The 23,114-nt window shown below is 40.0% G+C and overlaps 1 protein-coding gene across 1 annotated transcript in view; it reads left to right on the top strand.

Moving 5' to 3' along the window:
• Positions 1-505: 505 nt before the first annotated feature.
• LOC122803422 overlaps positions 506-23,114 on the top strand; it is a 533,519-nt gene continuing 510,910 nt past the window's right edge. Inside the window, exon 1 of the mRNA XM_044073034.1 lies at positions 506-1,521. Within this exon, the coding sequence (XP_043928969.1) occupies positions 765-1,521 (757 nt within the window). The 5' untranslated portion in view covers positions 506-764. The remainder of the gene's footprint in view (positions 1,522-23,114) is intronic.

Below are 23,114 nucleotides of genomic sequence, written 5' to 3'. Positions count from 1 at the left end.
TCACACACCTTCAGGAATGTCCAGTTCCCTCTTGAAATGTTGAAGTAAGTAGCTGATTTGAATATCTTTACTAGTAAAATGTTTAATAGTCATCAGTCCATACCACACAGTGAACTCAGTGGATTCATGTCAAAGCAATGCAAACCCACAAAATAATGATTGCATGTTGAAGATGGTAAATATTAGTTTATTTAGGGCAGGCAAGCTAGAGAAGTGTATGTATAAAAAATAAAGCCCTGTATTGAGCACAGAATCTTACTGCTTTTCCCCCTGTGAAAGTAAGATCTCTGTCACTCTCATTAGCTCACAATGACACTGCTGTATCTAAAATGTATGTACATACGAGATACAATAAGAAGGCAAAACACTTCATAGAGCTGGATATGCCAGTTTTACTGAAATAGGAAACCACAGGAAGTATTGTATAGGAGCTTTGAGAAATATCCAGGAAGTGGGTCATTGATGAGAGTAGGTATGTTTGGAGGCGGGGACAGGAGCTGTTTTCTTTCACTTCTGTACATCCGTAACAAAAATCCTACATTTATTAGTATTGATAGCAGTGAAATGGCACTTTTTGAACTTTAAAATCAAAGTTTCTGCTACAAAGTCTGTCTCTTTGACTGTCTTTTCAGTTTCTGTAAATCCTTGAACTGGTGCTTCTTGGTTCAGTTGTTCATAGTGGGACTTTGTCTGCATTTTTTATGCATCCTCATGTGAGAGTCCTTGTACCTATCTACTACTTACAACACTAGAACCAGCTAGAGATGAATGACTCTGAGCAGCTGTCAGTGACACTGAAAGGACCAGACTGGAAGAAAACTGGTTTATTTCAAATAAAGCAAAGTGATTCTTTAACGAGGCTCAAGTCTGAGTTAGAGAACTCAGGATGCACAGGGCTGCTGGCTAGAGACATGACCCTGTCTTACAAAGGCAGACCTCCACTATGTGATATGAGAAGCATAGCAGATTTTGTTTGGTCACCGTGTTATAGTAGATTTGAGCCATGTGTGAGCTTGTTTAGGCGCTGCAGGGGGCACAGTTTGGAAAATGGAGAGTTTGTTGTCTATGTGACAGGATTTGTAATTGACACATTCTTCCCAGTTTTTGTGACAGGATCCCCGACTGTCAGCTCTCTGAAAAAATACATGCAGCAACTCAGACGGGCTGAGAATATGGTCTTGTATCAGATGGAAGAGGGAATCATCCTGGAAGATGGGACCAAATCCCTTTTGGAATATGGTATAAAACCTGACTCAGCCCTCAGCTTGTTGCCAGTGCCAGATGATGGAGGAAAACCTTTTCTGATTACAGTGAGACATTATGAGGGACACCAGATGGTAGTGAATGTGCTTGGATCTGAAACCGTGGGCCATCTGAACCTGAGGTTATGGCTTAAAGGATTTATTGCATCAGCTCCGGATAAGCAATGGGTTAAATATGGAGAAAGAAGACTAGAAAGCTGGGAACTTCTTCAAGACTGCAATGTTGGGCCTGACAGTGTGCTAGATCTTGTACAAAAACGTAAGTATGAAAAAGTGTGATTTTAAAATTACTTTCTTGTCAGCTTAATCTTTCTTTAGGAGTTTGTGAGGAGTGCTAGAACACTATACTGTAAGCGAAAAGAAATAGTTCGGAGTATGTTTAGTGTAAGTAGAATAGTTTACTGATTTTATAGTTACTGCCTTTGTTATCTACAGTATACCCAAAGACACATTATCTCTTTTCATGTGCATTCTGTCCTATTTAAAATAAGTACATAAATTACCTTACTGTGATTATAAAACTTCCAATATGTTTTATAAACTGAAATTCAGGGTAGTCTGTAGATTGGTATTCTTTCAATTCATGAACTGTTGTAGCAGTTGACAGAAAGATATACTACTTAAAGCATCAGTCTGACACCAATAAAATGAGTTCTGCTACAGGATTAGCTGAGAAATACAGTGCATCAACAATGCATGTGTTTTATGCAGTGAAAAGAGTAAAACTAGTAAAAGAAACTTTGACCTCTAGCCAAAATAAGCACTTAACATGTTGCAGTGCTACAGTACATTAGTACAATTCTGGAAACTTTTTAGAAGGAAGACAATTACATTGCTACATAAGATAAAAAGAAAGGCAGCTAGGATTGTGAGGGGACAAAAAGAATGCTTATGAAGATATACTTAGGGGATCTTTATCTGTTTTAAGTAGAAGAGAGAGAGTGCATGATATGACACATTTTATTAACACAGGAGCATGGTGGGATTAAATTTGGTAAGAGGGACAGAATGGATTGGAAAGGACATGTCAGTTAGCCAGCCCCAGGTAGCTCAGAGTAGTCCAGGGAAGGAAGGAGGATTGAGTTGAGCTGGTAGTGGACAAAGTCACTGGGATGACCAGAAAAATTGAAGCATAAGAGGAGGGGAAAAAAATTGCTCAGTTCAGCCTGGACATTCAGAATAATTTCTTCACTGACAGGGTAGTAAATATGTAAAATGATTTATCCAAATGGGTTGCAGAGGCTGAGACAGTTGAAGTATTAAATAAAAGGTTAGGATACTTGGCTTGAGAAGAGAAACAGGGAAGGATAATTGTCCTGGGCTACCTGCAAAACCTGGGCAGACTGCATAGATTCTTAGTCTCCTACTGTCAGTGTGTGATACAAAACATGGTAATGAGAAGTTTACTCACTGGGGAGCAGTATAATTGTTATAGAGTGAGCCAGGATCGTAGGTTTTGACTTTAATTTGGAATCCTGGAAATCCACTGTAGGGGAACTGAATGCCATGAAGATGTTTTCCTCAGGGTTGGAGAAAATAAACTGATTAACATTTGGCTTAGTCCAGTAAAGGCTGTAAACAGGGTGACCCATGGTTTCTTCAATGCAATGAGATGTGAGCATCGTCACTGTCCGTCATATGTAGATGCAAAGTATTTATAAAAAATGCAGCCATTTTGTGACTGTGTCTCCCTGCAAAGAGCACTGCAATATTTCTGGTAAGTAAGATAGCAATAGCCATTATTTTTCATGTTTAAGTGAACCAATACTATATGACCTGATAAAAATGAGTATTGTGTGAAGATGAACCTTTGGGATAAGCATTAGGGATAACACAGATATGCTAACCATAAGGAAAACAAGGGCTGAATGTGGATAATTTTATGGGAGAGAAAGAAGCTAAACACACAGTCCTGTTTTGAAGTTTGCTTAGTTCCTGAAATTAAAGTATTTTATATCAACATGAATTGACATGATGATACACAACTGTCAGAGCACAAAACCATTATGTAGGGAATATCAGATGAAAAGATTCTATCCCCTGGGTGTCTGATTGACCTTTTCACTCAGGGGTGTGGCCAGAAATGCATAAATCATGGATCTGATCATGCTGTAACCCAGGCTGATATTCTGCATTCTGCATGCAGGCTTTTATCTGCCCTCCCCTACTCCTTAATATAGAACTTTTTACACGCTCCCTACTAAATAAATGCTGCCATTTCCCCATATGTATATGCTTCTCATCCTAACCTCTTCTCACTCACCTTCCCTCTTACATCTCCTGTGCATCTAATCTTCCTGTTATCTTTGTCATCATCTTTCTCTCCTTGCTCTACTACTCAAATCCCTGCTTGTGCACTCGTTCTTCACCTATCATCTTTCCCTCCTGTGCTACTTACTACTCAGCTCTCTGTTCATGCACACCTTCTACACCTGTGAAATTTAATTTCCCTGCTCAAATACTTCTTTATCCTTTTTACAGATAAAGTCTTACCCCACTATATCATGTATAGTCAAACAACCAGCTCTTGCAATTTATATAAAACCAGAGTGAATTTCAATACAATGTATTAAGTCTGCGTCTGTATACATGTTGTAATACTGTTAAACTGTTAAGACTTTCTTTGTGTCTGTATGAATCTGTTTAGTATTTAACTTGAGCCCGTTTGAATCTATTTGTTTGTGTCTTTCGGCTTTTCCCGGTTAGGGGTCGCCACAGCGGAACTCCGGTCCACTAATGATTGGTAGTGGATTTTTACGTACCGGGTTACTGGTCCTGATGCACTACCTTCAACGAAGGCACGCCCCATTCATGTATGCCTCCACACAGAAGACACTCTAGCTGAGAATACTGTATGTATTTGGAGCTTTTCTCCCTGGGCCAGTGCTGAAAATGGGCACACTTGGCCAGTTGAACTTTCTCAGTAAACAAATGCCAATCAATCAATCTGTATACCAGGCTGTAAATAACTGACCTTTGTTTTACTGCATTTATCCTACATATGTAACTAAAAGTGCAATAAATAGACTGTCATATTATAGACATTTAATTTCACACCTTGTAAAAATATCATCTCATAGATAATCAATTGGACACCTGGTAATATAACAGACATATATCATTGTAGACACATTTACTTTCTTTGGGGCTCAGTTGTATCCTACTTGTTTCATTTATGCAGAGTGATAACTTGGCTTTGAGTAGATCATAATATTGTTCCCTCATAAAATAATATGTACACCATGGCCTATATGGTGTATATCTTGCATGCCCCTGCTTTCACTGTTTACCACATCTCTTCGCCATTTTCACCAGCATTTAATTTATGACATTGAAAGTAAGTTAATTCCATTGTAACAAAGTCTGTTTTTATCATGCATTGTCTTCCCTCTTTCTCTTTTAGTCTTGTACCCATGTTTTTTTTTAAATTATTTGAATTTAAGTTCGAAGAACTTCCCATTTCATACACTCATGTGTCCTTTATTTATAACAATGCATTATTTATCTTTTTATCCAAATGTCTTTATGGTATGCCTCCTTGTTTGTTGCTTGGGAATAATCTTGAGCAATATTATATTATTTAAATATGGAGACCCCTATAATGCTTGCATTATATAAAATGCTACCTTTCCTAAAACTAAATGACACTACTGTGTGGCCTGTCTATCTTATATGTCTTCAGCTTTCTAGCAACATCACCTCACATGTTTGTGAGCCCTAGGTACTACATTGATGTATTCTGTAATACTATTGTAAAATTACTTTAGATGACAGGCTTCCAGGTGTCTTCCTTATGTGTTTCCTTGTCTTTGAGTCCCCCTTTTGAAGTTGGCTTTTGGATGCTTCATTAGTATCTGTATAGCAATTAATGTTATTTTCTTACTGAGCCCCACCTGCCAGATACATGGTTATTTTACCTTTGTCAGGCCATCTTAACTCTCTGTGTTTATGTTCATTCTCATGGATATCTTGATGTCATACATGGAACATCAGCTCTTGCTTTTAACAGTGTCACAATTATTGTTAAATATGTTGAATAATGCTTATTTTAAGTATATATTTATTTTGCATTTGTTAATTGGGTTGGAGGACTGGTCCAAGGACTATTTTCAGCCATGATCTGGGCCACGTGACAAATACAACATATGTGACAGTAAATGACAATATTTCACACTGAGCATTGAACACAGAATTTTAACTCTTGACTAGTAAGGCAAAAGCTGTTGATATATGCAAAGGTACATATGCACAATAATATAACGAAGCCATCTATTTGCTATAGAGTCTGCTATGTGCCACTTTAATTAAAGAGTCTAAAGGATTATATGTATATAGGTGTGTCCTCAGGTTTTGGCCTTACATTTATTTCCCCTATCAATGATGAAAGAAGCCTTGAAAGTCTTCTTGGAGATAGTAAACTTTCTGTTTATGCTAATTAAATCCAAGCATATTTCTTTCAGATACGTTTTAAATATATCCAGCTCATGTTTTAATTTTTAATTATTTTTATTGAATTTTCCATTAGGGTAATAAAGAAACACATCCACATGCACTCCAAAAGATGACGCCTCTGTCCCCCCCATCAGTAAATCAGGACATCTCCAGTACCTCCTCCTTCCTCTTATATCTAGGGAACAAGTCATCACTGCTCTCTCAAAGGCAAAAAATACAGTCTCCATGGGACCCGATAACATCCCACGCTGCCGCCTACGTGAACTCAAGCAGGAACTTGCAGCACCATTAGGTGCCCTATTCAATCAAAGCCTGAGTACTGCCTTCACCCCAGCTGAGTGGAGGACAGCCACTGTCATCCCTTTGCACAAAGGTGGAGCATCCACCGATCTGGGAAATTATAGACCCATCAGCCTAACTAGCTGATCTACAAGGCCATGGAATGGATTATCATGGACCTCATTAACTAGGACATTGGCCACCTCCAAACACTCGATCCCACACAGTTTGGCTTCATCAAGAGGTGGTCATGTCTGTTAAATCTGGTTGACATTTTTGACACAGTCACCAAAGCCATGGACGAGGGGAATACGGTGCACACCTCCTACCTTGACCTGGCCAAAGCCTTTGACACTATTCCCCACTTGGGCATAATAGATAAACTCTCTCAGCTAGGCATCAATCCGTATGTTACCAGATGGGTAGCAAACTGGCTCACTGATAAGAACCCACCTAGTCAAAATAGGGTAAGCCACCTCAAGCAGTAGACCCGTAACAAGCAGTGTACCCCAGTGTTCAGTCTTGGGCCCTCTGTTGTTTGGAATATACTTTTCTGAGGTGCAGGCCAAAACCAGTAGGCTATGGCTGGCGAAGTTTGCAGATGACTGCAAGCTGGGTGCTGTCATCAATTCCCCTAGTGATGTGGATGTCTTCTAAGAGGGTCTTGCTCAGACAAATGACTGGTGCCAGAAACATGGCCTCAAACTGAATGCCAAAAAATGCATCGTCATTCCCTTTGGGGAGAGTGACATCCCCACAAATTATCACATAAATAACAACATCCTAAGCATGCAATCAGTTGTGAGGGATTTGGGCACCCAGGTTGATAGCAACCTGACTTTTGACCACCATGTTGCTGCCATTGTACGGAAAGCCTTCTACATGGCCCACCTCATAAGTAAGGGTATCTCATCCAGGGACAAGGAGGTCATAACATCATTGTATTGTTCCCTTATAAGGCCCATTATTGACTATAATTCCCCTTTCAGCATGTACCTCGCAAAGCACATGCAGCAGCTGGAGAGACCACAGAGGTTCCTCACCAGGAGAATCCAGGGCCTCAAACATCTGCCATACACAGATAGGCTAAAAGCCCTATCCCTCTACTCAGTTTCATTAAGAATCCTCAGAGGTGACCTCTGTCTGGCATACAAGGTGATCACGGACCCCACCTTGATGGGACTGCTGCATATCAGCAAGTCAAGCTCCACTCAAGTAACCTATATGTGTGGCCTCAACCTAGTCTGTGACATAAACAGGACTTGTTGGCAGGACAGATTTCTGTCTCAGAGACTCCCCCATCTGTGGAATAGACTCCCTTTCCACGTCAAGCAGAGTACCTCTTTACCTCTTTTTAATTACAACCTGGATAACTATATGGGAATCAGAAAATGCACCCCTGGGATTCCATCCATGTCCCTGCTGGACAGGGGCATTGGGTGCTGACTTGCCTGAACATGGGATAAACTCTTGGCTAGGCTTATAAGGACCTCAGGGCCAGTAGCCTAGTAACCTCCTATGACCTATGATCCAAGTTGGCTGTCAAGTACAGTCTATCTTTTCATCATTTACTTAGTGTGTGTTATTTCATATAATGTGCTATCCAGTTGTACTTTTACTCCATGTTTCCTCATCCTTCTCTTCTCTTCTCTTCTCTTCTCTTCTCTTCTCTTCTCTTCTCTTCTCTTCTCTTCTCTTCTCTTCTATTCTCTTCTCTTCTCTTTTCTCTTCTCTTCTCCCTTTTCTTTTTTTGTCTCCACTCTTCTCTTTCCTTACCCCATCTTTTAAAGTTCAGACCATATAGTTCCCCTATTTTACTCTACTTTTCTAATAACAACCTTTTCCTTCTCCCTCCAGTCACTTCTGACTCACAGATCACCTTCCTTCATGCAGCCGTATTGCTGTCTTTCACCTTAATCATCTTTTTGTTCCTCTCTTCAATATGGTTTGCTGTTATATTTTGTTTTATTCCTTCTGGCAGACATAACATTTATTTATTTATTTCTTTGTCAGTTTGTCCTTGGTTACTGTTTACATAAAAATAAGCATGGATGTCCTTCCTTATCACTGTTGCTGTGGATAGCTGAATGCCTGGCCAGCATTCTAAAGCCATTTAGTCCTTCCAGATGATGTACGTCAGATGTATGCCCACTGCCCAAGGTGTAAGGTATGTAAGTGACGTATGAGTGCCTAATCCTCAGAACTTCTTTGCCACAAGTCTGAATGCTACCTTTGAATCTGGCCTACAAGATGTTTACTGCATTGGTTCATCTACAGACCTTTTGCAGATAAGTACTCCTTTGGGGTCTCTTCCTTCCTAATTCTTCTTTTTCTTACATTTTTACATGTCATCCTGGAAGTAAAAACAAAATGAAAACTCTAGCAAAGCCAGAGCTTCCACTGAGTGACCTCCCAGACTTCTTGTATCAGAGGCACATGGGATATATTCAAATGACCCTTATGAACATCAGATGTTTCAGCTCATTGGCTATCAGCTGGGTATAACAACCCTGTGTTTTTAATGCTTAGTTAAACACTCTGCTTGTGCTGTGCTGATGAGGTCATAACAAGGCCGAAATATGCATATCCACAGCTAGTGGGGTTTGGCTTTATTAGCCTGAAATTTCCCAGTAAAACAACAAAACATGTCAGGGGCATTCAGAATTTCCAATGAGCTGAAACACCTGATGTTCATAAGGATAATTTGCATATATCCCATGTGCCTCTGATACAAGGTCACTCAGTGGAAGTTCTGGCTTTGCTAGAGTTTTCATTGTGTTTTTACTGATTGGTTTTTCAGTGACCTTCTCACTCATTGTTTTAGGTTGTAGTTTGGGATATTTTTGCAGTGACCCTAATGATAATGGACATCAGCTGGGTAGAGCAGCCTTGTGTTTCTAATGCTTAGTTAAGCACTCTGCTTGTGCTGTGCTGACGAGGTCATAAGAAGGCCAAAATATGCATATCCACAGCTAGTGGGTTTTGGCTTTATTGGCCTGAAATTGTTGAGTAAAACGATGTAACAAGTCATGGGCATTCAGAATCGCCAATGAGCTGAAACACCTGATGTTCATAAGAATCATTTGCATATATCCCATGTGCCTCTGATACAAGAGGTTTGGGAGGTCACTCAGTGAAAGTTCTGGCTTTGCTAGAGTTTTCATTTTGCTTTTAATGATTGGTTTTTCAGTGACCTTCTCACTCATTGTTTTAGTTTGATGTCATCCTGGAAGGGAAAATGTGAGTGTGGGAGGCCATTTCCCCATAAGGATAGATGCCTATTTTTGTTTGGGTGCTACCCATGACCATACCCAGTGTGAGATTTGTCATATGTCTGTACAAAATAATATAGCCAAATGTCCCTTTCTGTTTACTTAGAAAACCAGCACTTAAAACTTTTGGCTTAGGTACCATGGCCACTGAATCCACCCACCCTGACATTCAGCTACCATTTAAAAGAAAAATAGATAAAAAGGCTTGTGTTGACTCTGTTGCTGTTCAGTGTTGGCATCACCTCCCTCTATCATGATCCAGTTGGAGGCCAACAAAGAGTTACCTACCCATGTGTCTGCTAAGGCTGTGCCTACATCTGCTGCAGATGAGGAGGGGGGGAACCCAGGTTGATCATGTCAGAGATGCCTAGGGGGATTCCCCAAATTCTTTGTAGATAGTAGGTTCCTTGTACTGTCATTAAATTGTGGCAGGGGTATGAATCTCCCAGGTTTGTTAGGGCTGATATTCCCTTAAAAATAAGTAGAAGACAAGACATTTGGCTCCTGTGGCTAAGGATTCAAATAAAAAAATGGCAGGATTCTATTCAGGGTCTCTTCAATGCCATTATGGCTTTAAAGTCTCCTCAAGGATTTTCTGCTCCTGCTTCTGTTCCCTGGTCTTGTGCTCCTTCAGAACATGATAGGGAGCCTGATTCTTCTGAGGAAGAGTTGGATTTGGACTCTGGAAAGGAGTAACTGGCTTACTCTTATCAAATGAATTCCCCTTTTGTCCTGGGGTCCAAGGAAGAGGATTAATTTCTCCCAATTCTCCCATGGAAGAATTATCCTTTGGTTCATAGGTTCATAGTTAAGTACTAGTCTGTCTGCCCTTGTAGCCCATTTTAAGCCTAGACAATTTCCCTTTTTGTGCTCAAAATAACCTATCCCATTTGTAGTATCTACTTTTTTTATTTTTTAATATAATTTGATATTTGTAGTATCTGCTACGAGATCCAGTATGCCTATTCAGGTTATAATTTACCAACTGGCATGCAGCTAAACAAAGCTGATGGGCAACTGCTTTCATAACAAAAAGAAAAAGTTAAGCAAACAGCCTTTGCAACTGTACAGGCTAGCAATTTGCTTCAGCTACAGGTGGGTGACTCTGCTGAGACCATTTGTTATACCTCAGACCACTCATCTTTTTCCCCAAATCCTTCTGGTGTAGCATCTAGAGCCACTACGGACCAGGGGTTATCCACATCCTCCACAACTGTTTGGATCCCCTCACTGGGGAAGGGAGGGACACTCTTGATCCTGAGAGAGGGAATGAGGAAGCTTCCTTGTTTTGTCAGAATATTGTGCCCATCAGTAGAGAAGCTGCTGCTGCTACTAATAACACTGTTGGCCCCATTTTTTCCTGTCAAAAAGAAGCAGAAAATTAAACATGTATTTACTCCTCATCAAGTTTGCTTACACAATAGTAGTTTACTGGGTCTGGCTCAGGGTTTAATTCAGGCTATTGATTCTTCTTCTAAGGTAGTTTCTGGTAACAGAAATAGGAATACTTCCTTTCCTGAAGAGATTCAAATTCTGAATCTGAACAGGAGGATGAAGTGACAGATATGAGTTTTCTCCTCAGATTTCTGATTCAGACTTAGAGGAGAGCTCAGTTTCTGATTCTTCATGTGTGTGTGTGTGTGGGGGGTTCTCGTTCTCTGAAACTGTTTCTAGAATGTCTCAGTGTTCTCAGTCCCTCGGAAAAAAAACTATAAGCTGTTACAAAAGGAATTTCCAGAACCTGCACCCATTCCCCCATTTGTTTTCTGCCTTGGAGGATGTGTGTGTGTGTGTGTGTGTGTGTGTGTGTGTGTGTGTGTGTGTGTGTGTGTGTTGCCATCTGCAATTTTCCAAATAGACGGACAGCTGCTCCTAAAAAGGCAAATAGGATGAATAAGGTTCTTCAGTCTTTTAATTTTTACACATTGTTCCCAAACCCAATCCAGCAGCTATAGTTTTAATGAATCCTTCTGCTGCTAAATACTTAATTCCAATCCTACTATTTATTAAAAGGCTGGAAACATTATTGATAAGTATGGGAAAAAGTGGATGCTTGAGAAAGTTTGATTTTCAGAATTTTGAATTGTTAGGCTCATATGTTAACGTTTGTCTTAATTGTGAAAGTATGGACTGTTTTGTCTGCAGTTTTTCTTCTTGTGAAGAAAAATCTGCTTTAAATAATTTAGTTTTATCCATTGTTCAAATCACTACTTATCGTATGCAGAGCGTGTATGTTTCTGTTGATACTTCTTCAAGGATGATGGCTGCTTTTAATGTTTTGCTGAGGTTTGCATTCCTGCATTCTCAGAACCTCTCAGATGATGTCAAAATGAGATTTTACATTCTTCTTTGAAAGGAGATTTAGCTTTTGGCCACTATGCTGCAGAGGTGATCAAAAAGTGTAATGAAAGGGGTAAGCTGATATGGGAAACCTCTAGGATTATTCAGCCCTCCTTTTCCAAATTTTCCAAGGAATTCTCTAGCTGCTTATGCAGTTTTGGTAAGAAATAAAATAAACAGACTCAACAAAATGCAGGTAAACAGACATTTAAGAAGAAATGGGAAGGGGTTCCAAGAAGAATTCTATAAACTCCTAATACCAAGGACAGTCAAATAAGTCAAAATGACCATTTAAGAGACTGTGTTCCCTCATCCAACACTGGCGCCCCCTTTTGTCTTCCAAAAAGTCTCATCATACTCCAGACAATACTCTAAATTTTCATGTGTCCTTGATACAACCAGTTCCCATTTTCCAAGCAGGAAAGGGGTTTTATTCAAGGATGGTTTTAGTGCCAAAGAAAGAAAATGCTTGGAGACCAGTTCTGGATCTTTCTTTCCTAAACCTGTTTGTGATAGTGCCCAAATTCAAAATGATGTCACTTCACATCCAGTTACCTCATCTTCTTCATTCTGTAACATTAGATTTAAAATATGATTATCATTATATCCCTATTCATCCAGATTTCAGGTATTTCTTGAGGTTTTGTGTGTCTAGATCACATGATCTGTTCTTTGCCTTACCCTTTGGACTATCCACTGCACCAAGAGTGTTTACAAAGTGTTTGGCTCCAGTTATAGCTCATTGCAGGCTGCAAGGTATCCACATTTTTCCATATTTAGATGACTTGCTTATCTTTGCAGAGTCATTCTCAAAGTTGTAGGAATCTCTGTCTTGGATGAAAGATCTGTTTCACAAGTTGGGATTCCAAGAGAACATTTCAAAGTCTTTCTTGACTCCTTCTCACAGAATTGTGTTTCTGGGCTGTCAGCTAGACATCACAGTTCAAAGAGCTTTTCTTCCACTGGAAAATATGGATATACAGTGGATATAAAAAGTGTACACACCCCTGTTAAAATGCCAGGTTTTTGTAATATAAAAAATGAGACCACAATAAATCATTTCAAAATTTTTCCCACCTTTAATGTGACCTAGAACACATACAATTCAATTGAAAAACAAATCTGTTAGGGGAATAAATATAAAAAATAAAAAAAAAACATACAATAAGCTGGTTGCATTAGTGTGCACACCCTTAAACTAATATTTTGATTTAATTACAGCATTTAGTCTTCTTGGGTACACACCTGCCATCAATTAAATAAACTCTGATTAACCCCAAATAAAGTTCAGTTGTCCTAGTAGGATTTTCCTGACATTTACTCAGTTGTCTGCTACAGCAAAGGCCATGGTTTGCAGAGAGCTTACAAAACATCAAAGGGATCTTATTGTTGAAAGGTATCAGTCAGGAGAATGGTACAAAAAATTTCCACAGCATTGGATATGCCATGGAACATAGTGAAGACAGTCATCAAAAAGTGGAGAAAATGTGGGACAACAGTGATATTGCAAAGAACTGGAGATCCCTCCAAAATTGATGAAAAGACAAGATGAAAACTGTTCAGGGTGCCTGCCAAGAGACCTACAGCAACACTGAAGGAGCTGCAGGAATTTGGGGCAAGTACTGGTTGTGTACTACATGTGACAACAATCTCTCGCATTCTCCATATGTCTGGAATATGGGGTAGGGTTGCAAGATGGAAGCCTTTTCTTTCACAGAAAAACACCCAGGGCCGGCTAAAATTTGCAAAACAGTACATCAAGTCTCCCAAAGCCATGTGGGAAAATGTATTATGGTCTGATGAGACCAATGTTGAACTTTCTGGCTGTAATTCCAAAAGGTACATTTGGCGCAAAAACAACACTTCGCATCACCAAAAGAACACCATCCCCACTGTGAAGCAAGGTGGTGGCAGTATCATACTTTGGGGTTGCTTTTCTTTAGCTGGAACTGGGGCTTTAGTCAAGGTGGAGGGAATTATGAACAGTTCCAAATAATAGTCACTTTTGGCCCCAAACCTTCAGGCATCTGCTAGAAAGCTGAAGATGAAGAGGAATTTCACCTTTCAACACTACAGTGACCCCAAGCATACATCCAAATCAACAAAACAATGGCTTCACCAGAAGAAAATTAAAGTTTTGGAATGGCCCAGCCAGATCCCAGACCTAAATCCAATAGAAAATCTGTGGGGTGGCCTGAAGAGGGCTGTGCACAAGAGTTTTCCTCACAATCTGATAGATTTGGAGCACTTTTGCGAGGAAGAGTGGGCAAATATTGCCAAGTCAAGATGTGAGATGCTGATAAACTCCTACCCAAGAAGACTGAATGTTGTAATTAAATCAAAATGTGCTTCAACAAAGTATTAGTGAGTTAAGGGTATGCACATTTATGCAACCAGCTTATTGTACACTTTTTATTTTTATATATTTATTCTCCTAACAGATTTGTTTGTTTTTCAGTTGAATTGTACAGGTTATAGGTCACATTAAAGGTGGAAAAAGTTTTGAAATGATTTATTGTGGTCTCATTTTTTTATATAACAAAAACTGGCATTTATACAGGGGTGTGTACACTTTTTATATCCACTGTATATCTAGATTGGATTTTAGGGTTTTCCACTCAAACTTTGGTCACTGCGAGGGAATACCTCAGGATTTTGGGTTTTATGGCTTCTTTGATTCTGATATCCATTGTAAGACTCCACATGAGAAAGATATGGTGGTATCTGAAGTCTCTTTGGTCCCAGCACCAACTCCCTTTGTCTTTTCAAATCCCAGTGCCAGGGTTTGTCAGAAGGAAAATCACTTGGCGGAAACAACAGATATCCCTAAATCCAAGTCTGTTTTTCTCCCTCCCTCCCTGTTCCAAAGCAGTCCAACACCACAGACACCTCAGACTTTGCTTGGGAAGTAATTTCAGCAGGGACAGAAGTGCAAAGTGCATGGAACATCAAGGACACATTCAAATGCGTAAATATAAAAGAGAGGCTTGCACTTATCAAGGCAGTCAAATCTCTGAATCATCTTTGGTCCCTAGGCCCTCTTCATATTATATCACAGTTATGTGGTGCATCAATAAGCAGGAAGGAACCAGGTTGCACACCTTTCTAGGCTGGCCATGTAATCTTGGGAAATAGCTTCACAGCACAGTCTCACTCTACAGGCATCCTATATTCCATCAGAACAAACATGTGTGGCAGGCAAGCTGAGCAGGACAAGGGCAGATCCTCATGAATAGAAACTAGATCTGGGGTCTTCCAAGATTTGATCCATCTGTGCATCTGAAGCAGACCTTTGCATTCTCTATGAACAATTAGTTGGCAAGATTTTGCTCCAGGACTCCATGCAAGAAGGCCTGGAAGACATATGCCTTTTCTTTTCCTTTGACAGATATGTTCATATATGCTTTTCCACCCTTTCCACTAATATCCAGGGTACTTCTGAAGATTCAGAAGGAATCCTTCGAGATCATTGTGGTAACTCCATTCTAGCTTAGGCATCCATGGGTCTTCCTTCTTTTGGAAATGGACAGGGGCAATTACCACAAGCTTCCACACAGACTGGATCTATTCACACAAGAATAGGGGATGGGGTGTTTGATACACCCTGACACTAATCAACTTCAATTGACTAACTGGATGATAGGGTTTTTCCTCATCATTCTAGAACCCTCTTTTCTACCTTCCATCCTTCTTTTCATTCCTGCCTGACTCCCATAGTTTTCTCTGTAGCTCTGTCTCCCATTTAATGCATTCAGTCTTGTCTATTCTAAGTTGTTTTCACTAGCCATACAATGTCTCTTTTCCTGGCTCCTTTCTGTCTTTGTCCTACCTCATTTTGCACTCTGATCCAGTCCATGTTCATGTGTTCTTTTCTGCTTGACCACTGGTCAGTGTTATAAGCTGTAGCATATCTCTTAAAATCCTCCTCTCCTCCTCCCTATCTATATCTTTATAGCTTCATAGGTGTATACTAGGCTAATGGGCCTGGAGCCTTAACAAGCCTAGCCCATAGAAGTGCCCTGGCATTGTGCCGCCCAACGTTAGATCCCAGTGCCTCTATCAAGTAGAGCCACTGCAGTGATCCCTGGGATGAACTTTCTATTTCCCATCCACTCAAGATTTCTCTTGAAGAGGGCCAGTGAGGTGCTCTACTTGACATGTATGGGAAGTCTATTCCAGAGCATGGGCAGTCTTTGGGTTATGAACCTGTCCCCTCCATCTGTTTCACTATTGCTCTGGTGGGTCTTCTTTTCTGTATGAGTTTGTCACATTTTCTGGATCAATTTACATATTTTTTCACTATTTATTATTATATTCCTTAGTACATAATCCAGCCTATTTTTGTTCACTTTGTCCTTCTGATTTCCTAACTCTCTTATATCCATATCATGCTGTATCCTGATATCTTTTCTCTTCTTGTTTTGCCCAGTGTCTTTAATACATCCAGTCCTGGGGATATCATCTCCTTGTATCTCAACTCTTTTTTAGATTCTTCATCACTTTATGCATATTTCTTACCATAACTATTTTTAGGTTACATTCTACACTTGCTGCTCTTCTGAAACTTTCCAACTGTTCCGGCTGTTGCTATATTTTCTGGCATCAGTATGCAGCCATCCATAAATAGGCAAAAGTAAGAGATTCTCTCTTTCTCCATGTCTTTTGGTTCTTCTGTGACAGTCCTCACCAGCATCTCCATCACCAATAGAAATAAGATTGGAGATAGTGGACACCTTGTCCAGCTGTCATGCTGCTAGGTCTTTGTGAATTGCCTTTGCCCAGGCCATCCCACAAAGTTGTTTCCTGCTCCTACTCACTTTTGTGTTTCCCACTGGCATTTCCATTGTACTAGGTCAAATGTCATATAACAATACTCCTGCCTCTTTTAGATTTATAGGCTTTTAGGCAAATAGCAGGTAATACGTTCAGTAAACCATTTGCAACCTAGCCAATGCAGTTTTCCCTACTCATAGATTCATAGGTTTACACTAGGCTAATGACCATCAGGACCTTTACAAGCCTAGCTGTGCAATCCAACCCAGTTTAGTCCCAGAGTACCTTGGATGCCTATATGGTGGGGTATGTTAGCTAAGTGGTATGTGGTGGGGTATGTTAGTTGGGGATTAGTTTACTTACTGTTGGGAAGTATCCATCAGAGACATGGGGGCCAGACTGGGCATGAATTTACAATGTCCCATCCAGTGATTGCTGTTTCTTTTGAATTGAGTCAGGGAGGAACTCTGCTTCACATGGATGGGGAACTTATTCCATAGTGTGTGGATCCTTTGAAACACATATCAGTCCATCCAGCAGGTTTTACCTATATCACAGACAAAGTTCAGGCCCTTGTGGCTTGTGTTTCTGGAGCTGATTATCTTGCAGATATGCAAGAGATCCAACAGAGTTGGATCTGAGGATGCCTGATAGGCTGGGCATAGACTGGCTGTCAGCAACCTGTAGGAGACTGAATATAGAGATAGGACATTAAGCTGATCTGTGAGGGCAAGGTATTCATACCCCGGATTCTCTTGTGAGGAACCTTTGAGAGCATTAAAACTGTTGCAAGTGCCTGGTTAGGTATATGACAAAGGGTGCTTTGTATGCAATGATGGGTCTGATATGGGCTGAGATAGTGGTACTATTACTTCCTTGGAATTGACTACCATACCTTTGTTTATGAGTTGGACAACAAGAATGATTTTTTTACTATCTTAGCGATGTGTTGGTTGAATGCCAGAGTACTGTCTACATATGTTCCCATATCTCTAACTATCAGGTCAGCTCTTTGGGGTGTTTCAATGAAGTAATTGGCTTGGGTGGACGCTTTCCCAAAGGGTACTATAATGCATTTCTTTGCATTGAGTTTTAATCTGTGTTTTTCACACCAGTCATTTGTTTGTTTTAGACCCTCTTGTAGGATTTTGGTGTTGTGAGGGTATATGTGATAGCTATGAATTTACAGTCATCTGCATACCTGGTGAGCCAGAGGCCTTTGACCTTAGCCTTGACTTTAGAGAAGTAGATACAAAACAGGAGCAGACTCAATGCAGAGTCCTACAGTACTCTGCTGTTGACCAGTCTCTTGAATGAGGTGGTCTCTCTAATCCTGACTTCTTGGATTTTATCTATGAGCCAGCTGGCAATCCAGTGAGTTATGTAGGGATTTATGCCTAGTTCTGAGTGTTTGGCAAGAATACTTAAGTGGGATATTTTAACGAACACATTGGCCATGTTAAGGTGGACAGTGCGTATCGGTTTCCCCTCATCCATAGCAATAGTGACCATCTCATAGAAGTCTACCAGGTTAAGCAGACAAGACCTCCCCTTAACAAAGCCAAACTGGGATGGATCTAGTGACTGTAGGTTGCCAATGTCCTTGTTGATTATTTCCATAATAATTTGTTCCATGGCTTTAAATATTAAATTTGTCAGACTGATGGGTCTGTAAATACCAGGATTAGTTGATGGCCCACCCTTTATGAAGAGGGAAGCCTTTGTGGCCCTCCATTTACCGGGACATAACCTGTTTTGAGACTGTAGTGGAATAGTGTCACAAGTGGTCTTGCCAGGCCATGTTTTAGGCTATTTAGGAGGCAACAAGGGATACTGTCAAGGCCCATTGAAGCAGTGTTTTTGGCCTTAGTGAGTGCCTCCAGGACTTTTTTCCTGTTGATAGTTGGGGAGATATGATAGAAGGGATTTCACAGAGGGTAGTGGGGGGCAGTGGGGATGAAGATAGAGCGACATTTATCAGCCAATAGATTTGCTACATCACTATGGTCAGTGAAGGCTGTGCCATTTAGCACCAGTTCTGCACACTGCTGAATATTACCTTTAAGCTTCCTGACATAGCTGAAGGAGGCCTTGTGATTGTCCTTGCCCTGGGAGGTTATCATAACCTCATAATTGGCCTTGTTGGACTTTATTAGACCTCTTACTTTCTTGTTCAGTTGAATCAGAGTGCTGTTGTCTACATGAGAGTTGCTCTTTCTGATTTTGGCCATGACTTTTTTCTTTTGTTATTTAGCCTGTTAAGGTATGGATTTCACCAGTGTGATTTGTTTTTGGTGTTAGATCTAGGATTACTGTTAGTAGGTGCAGCAGCCTCAATACAGTCATGTACATGTTTATACATGATTTCTGTAAATAATTCTGCCTATTTAGCTGTGCTCTCAAGGTTTGTGGGAGCCCTGAATTTTGACAAACTTTCACTTAATAGGATGTAGTTTGCTTTAGAATAGTTCTTAACTTTAACAGTAGAGGCAGTGTATATTTACCTGTATAGAGGGGTAGTTAAAGTCTCCCATGAATAAGGTGTTTGGTTAGATGGTGAGTGCCTCTAATAGGCCTAGGAAAGAGTTGTGAGGTTTGTGAGTCATAGAGGGTGACCTGTAGCTGGCCAGGACATGGTAGGGAACCTTGTCAGTGGAGACTTGGATGTGGCTAAACTCCAGGGCATCATTCTATTTACCCAAACTGGTTTTGTGTTTGTTGCCAATGCAGATCAAAATACCTCCACTTTTATCCCGTCTTTGCTTCTGTTGGTCTAAATGTGTGGAAGAAACTGTAGCTTTCCATGGCTGGAGTATTTTCCACAGCTTTTAACCAAGTCTTGGTAACAACACAGATGTTTACGTTCTTCAGAGTGAGGAGTGATTGTAGGGAGTGGAGTTTCTTGTATAGGCTCCTAGCAGTGAGCAGTAACACCTTAAGGTTGCTTTGTTTGTTTTTTTTTTGTTTTTTGCTATGTTGGTAGTTTTGTCATTTTGAAATTGCCTAAAAAAGTCTTTAAGGGTATGGATAAAGTGTTAGGTAATATCCGAAAGCCTGGGGGTGGGGCAGATGCAGAGCTTCCTTGGAAAAACAAAGTAGCCTGTTAACCATGTCCTTCCATGCTGATAGATATTGGATTCCACTGTAGTGACACTAAAAACTAAACGAATTTAAAAAATCAGTCTTTTTTCTGTTCATACTGTGACATCATCTTTGGTGAAAGTAGAATGCTGCTCAATGCAAGACATGTTCATGTCTGTGATACATATTCAGAGAGATCCATAATGTCTCTTTTCATATAGTCCAGCAAGGTATGCCTCAGGTCATCCACATGGACTGTAATAGAATCATATTGGTACCTGTGGTGGAGTGTCTTCAGAATGTGTGTGTGATATTATGAATCCTAGCTGTTATCCTGTCCTTGTACAGCTTGGTGAGAGAAGTATCTGTGCGTCATACAATAGAATCCTCTATGACAAGAGCACTCGATAAAGTGTCTGCTTGCCTTATGGGCTTTGTTTTTGTGGGATCATTGGGTGTAGTCTCATATGTGGAGTTAGGTGTTGCTTTTGGTGTGTGCTTTAATTATTGCTGAGGGTAGGTGTTGCAGTTTGACAGTTTAGGAGGTCTTTGAGGCTTGGAGAAGTTTCTTTTAAGTACTTCATCATAAGAAGGTCCATGTGTGAAGGATGCACTGTGTGTGCTTTTTGACAACCTTGTTTGTAAGCGAGATGTTTGCTTCACATCTCATATCCATAAGGGATATAGGGGAAAGACCATAGGTGAATTTATGGAGACCCATCAACTCACCAGCATTATTTCTAAGGAGAATTAAGGAATTGTTTTGTTTGATATAGAGAGGAAGCTTATTCCATAGATAGGAAATTGTTTAGTAGAGACGCTAGTTTAGTTAGCTGAATGATTTATATCAGTAGATTGGATTATTGTGATGCTTCCAGTTTTCTACTCTGGAAACATTGGAGTTTTTCTAGTTAGTAATATGCCCATACAGGTAAATACCGAAAGCAGCATTGTACTCCAGGATGGCTCTGATGAGGGAGAATATAAAGAGACAGTGGCTTCTTTCTACCTGAAGGTTGTGCATTTAGTAATTAGTTGGGCTAGGCAAAATGATTTCCTAATAATAGTTGATAGACTGTGATCAAATGAGAGTTCTTTCTCCATAAATGTGTCCAGATCTCTAATGATATTGCTGCAGTGATGTTCCATTTCTCAAAAAGTACAAAAACTGTATGTTTTTGCATTTAGCTCTACTCTGTGGTCCCGACTCATTGACTTTCTGAGTGTTAGGCCATTTTGGTAGATACATGTGTCTGTATTTGATCTGATGACAACTTCATGTTTGCAACAATTAGCAAGTTCAGTCATCCAGTGGCCCTAGACATCAGCTTTGAGATCCACAATGTAGATACTGAAGAACTGTTGCCCCAGCATCAAAATCTGGGGGATGTCACTTGTGATGAGTTTTTTTAGCAGAAAGTGTGCTCTACCCCTGACTGAGTGGGTTGTTTCGGAAGGCCAGCTAGTTTTCCAATGAGTTATGTAGAGGTTTATATTACATTGTGTCAGTTTTCTATAATTCCAGAGCGTGGAAAAGTATTGAAGACCTTGGCCAGATCCAGGTAGTTCATGTGCAGAGACTTACCTTCATCCAGTGCCTCTGTGACCTTCCCAAAGAAACCCACCAGCTCAGTATGCAGGATCTACCTTGCACAAAGCCATACTGGTTTATAGATTATTTGCTTTAGTTCACCAGGGAGAGACTGACTGGTATAATATCCATTTTCTGCAGAATCCCTGAGAGAAAAGCACCAAGAAATAGTAGCTGTGCAATATAAAAAAAGTTTAAACAAGCTCTAAAGAAAGGTACAAAAATATGGAAATGTATTAAACAAATTTAAAGTGTCATACAAAGATATAAAGTGCTGTTAGTTCTAAAGTGACATTGGTGCACATTACATTGTTAAAGCAGAAAGTTATTGTTATAAATGTAGTAACTACTAAGCAGTAACGAGTGTCAGAAATTTGGGACTAAAGTATATATATAAATATGATATGCAGCAATATTTATTCTGATATGTAATCTTTTAAAGCATTGTTATTGGAGGAGTGCAATAAACTCTCAAAGCTATAAGCTACCAATATCCTCGTTTATGTGTTTCATGATTATATAATCCATTATTTTACAAATTATACTGGTAAGACTAATTGATCTGTAGTTCCAAGCTGTTAGGGCCACATTTTTGGAGGGGTGCCACAATGCCACAACAGCTGTTTTCCAAGCCTTGGGCACATAGCTAGTGGAAAGCAAAGAGTGAATAGATTTTTGAGTCACTGAGGCAGTGTTTCATGCTAACAAGGAAACAAACCAGTATGTTATCTGGACCTCTACAGACAATGCTCTTGGTTTTGGAGAGGGCTTTTAGGACTTGCTAAGAAGTAATTAAGGGGGTATGCCAACTGTACGGTATAAGGCTGAACATGAGGAAGGAGAGGATTTTAAGCTGAATATGTCCACTTGTATATTTGCAATTTCCTCAAAGTCAGAATGTGTGGTGCTGCTGGATATCAGCTCATTGCAGCGATGACTACTGTTTCTAAAAGTTCTGACTTAGTTATAAAATGCCTTGCTTTTGTCATTGGATGATGTAACAATGTTAATTTGTATTTTATCTTGCCCATTTTTATCCTTTACCTTAGTTCTTTATCTAACCTTTTGTGATCATTTTAGAACTAGGGGGTTTACTTTTATTCTTTCGGAGCCCAATTTTTTTCCTCTTATTGTAGCAATTACTGATACTAAGTTTCCATCACAAAGATTTGATTTTAAAATAGACATTCAATTTTTGGCAGATGAGAACACACTCTTTGATGCAGAAATTTAGGTGATCATAGAATTTAGTGTTATAAGTGACTATTGTACATATAGATTCTTTTTGGGATGGAGAGAATGTAATCATCAGTTAGCTGTAGGAAGTTAGCCTTGGAAAAGTCCCTGACAAAGGCGAGATTTGCACATGTCTGGGGTTGAGTTATTATGGAGATTATTATGGCAGGAAGTCTAAGAATAAGAGCAATGTGGATCCTTACACTCTGGGTCCAAACAGTAAAAAACTTACAGTAGAACACATGCTTTATCTAAACATCAAAAACAAGCAAGACAAAGCATTGCATTAGACAGATGACATTAAGAAGCCAATAAATAAGATACTTTGCTTGTTTTCAGGTGGCACAGTGGCACAATGGCTAGATGGTTTGACTCTTGGCTAGGGTGCCTTCTGTGTGGAGTCTGCATGTCTTCCCTATGTTTGTACGGGTTTTCTTCAGGTGCACCAGTTTCCTCCCACATCCCAAAGACATGCAGTAGGTATATTGGCCATATATATGAGTGTGTGGTATGGAAGAACTACCATGGCAGGGCTAGCCAAATGGTGGTGTAAATCTTGGCTCTAGATGATTATCTGTGTTGCAGTGGCACCATGACCCCATGTGTAAAAATTGGAGAAAGAGGTTATGGATGGCTAGATGGATTTGCTTCAAAAATTGACTAAACTATTTTGCAGGCAAGAAATGCTGGCACTGTACACAACACATCTGAAGAAGAAGGTCCTGTTAATCAATTATGAAGCTTATAGATGTTCATAAAAAGTACAAGGTGATGGCCAGCTTTATGACATAGAGGGATAGAGCCCTAGGTATGGCCCAGGTGGCTCAG

This window comes from Protopterus annectens, chromosome 5.part1 (genome assembly GCF_019279795.1).
Source record: "Protopterus annectens isolate FY-2018-M chromosome 5.part1, PAN1.0, whole genome shotgun sequence".
Classification (NCBI taxonomy): Eukaryota; Metazoa; Chordata; order Ceratodontiformes; family Protopteridae; genus Protopterus; species Protopterus annectens.
This window is presented reverse-complemented; position numbering and strand designations above follow the sequence as displayed.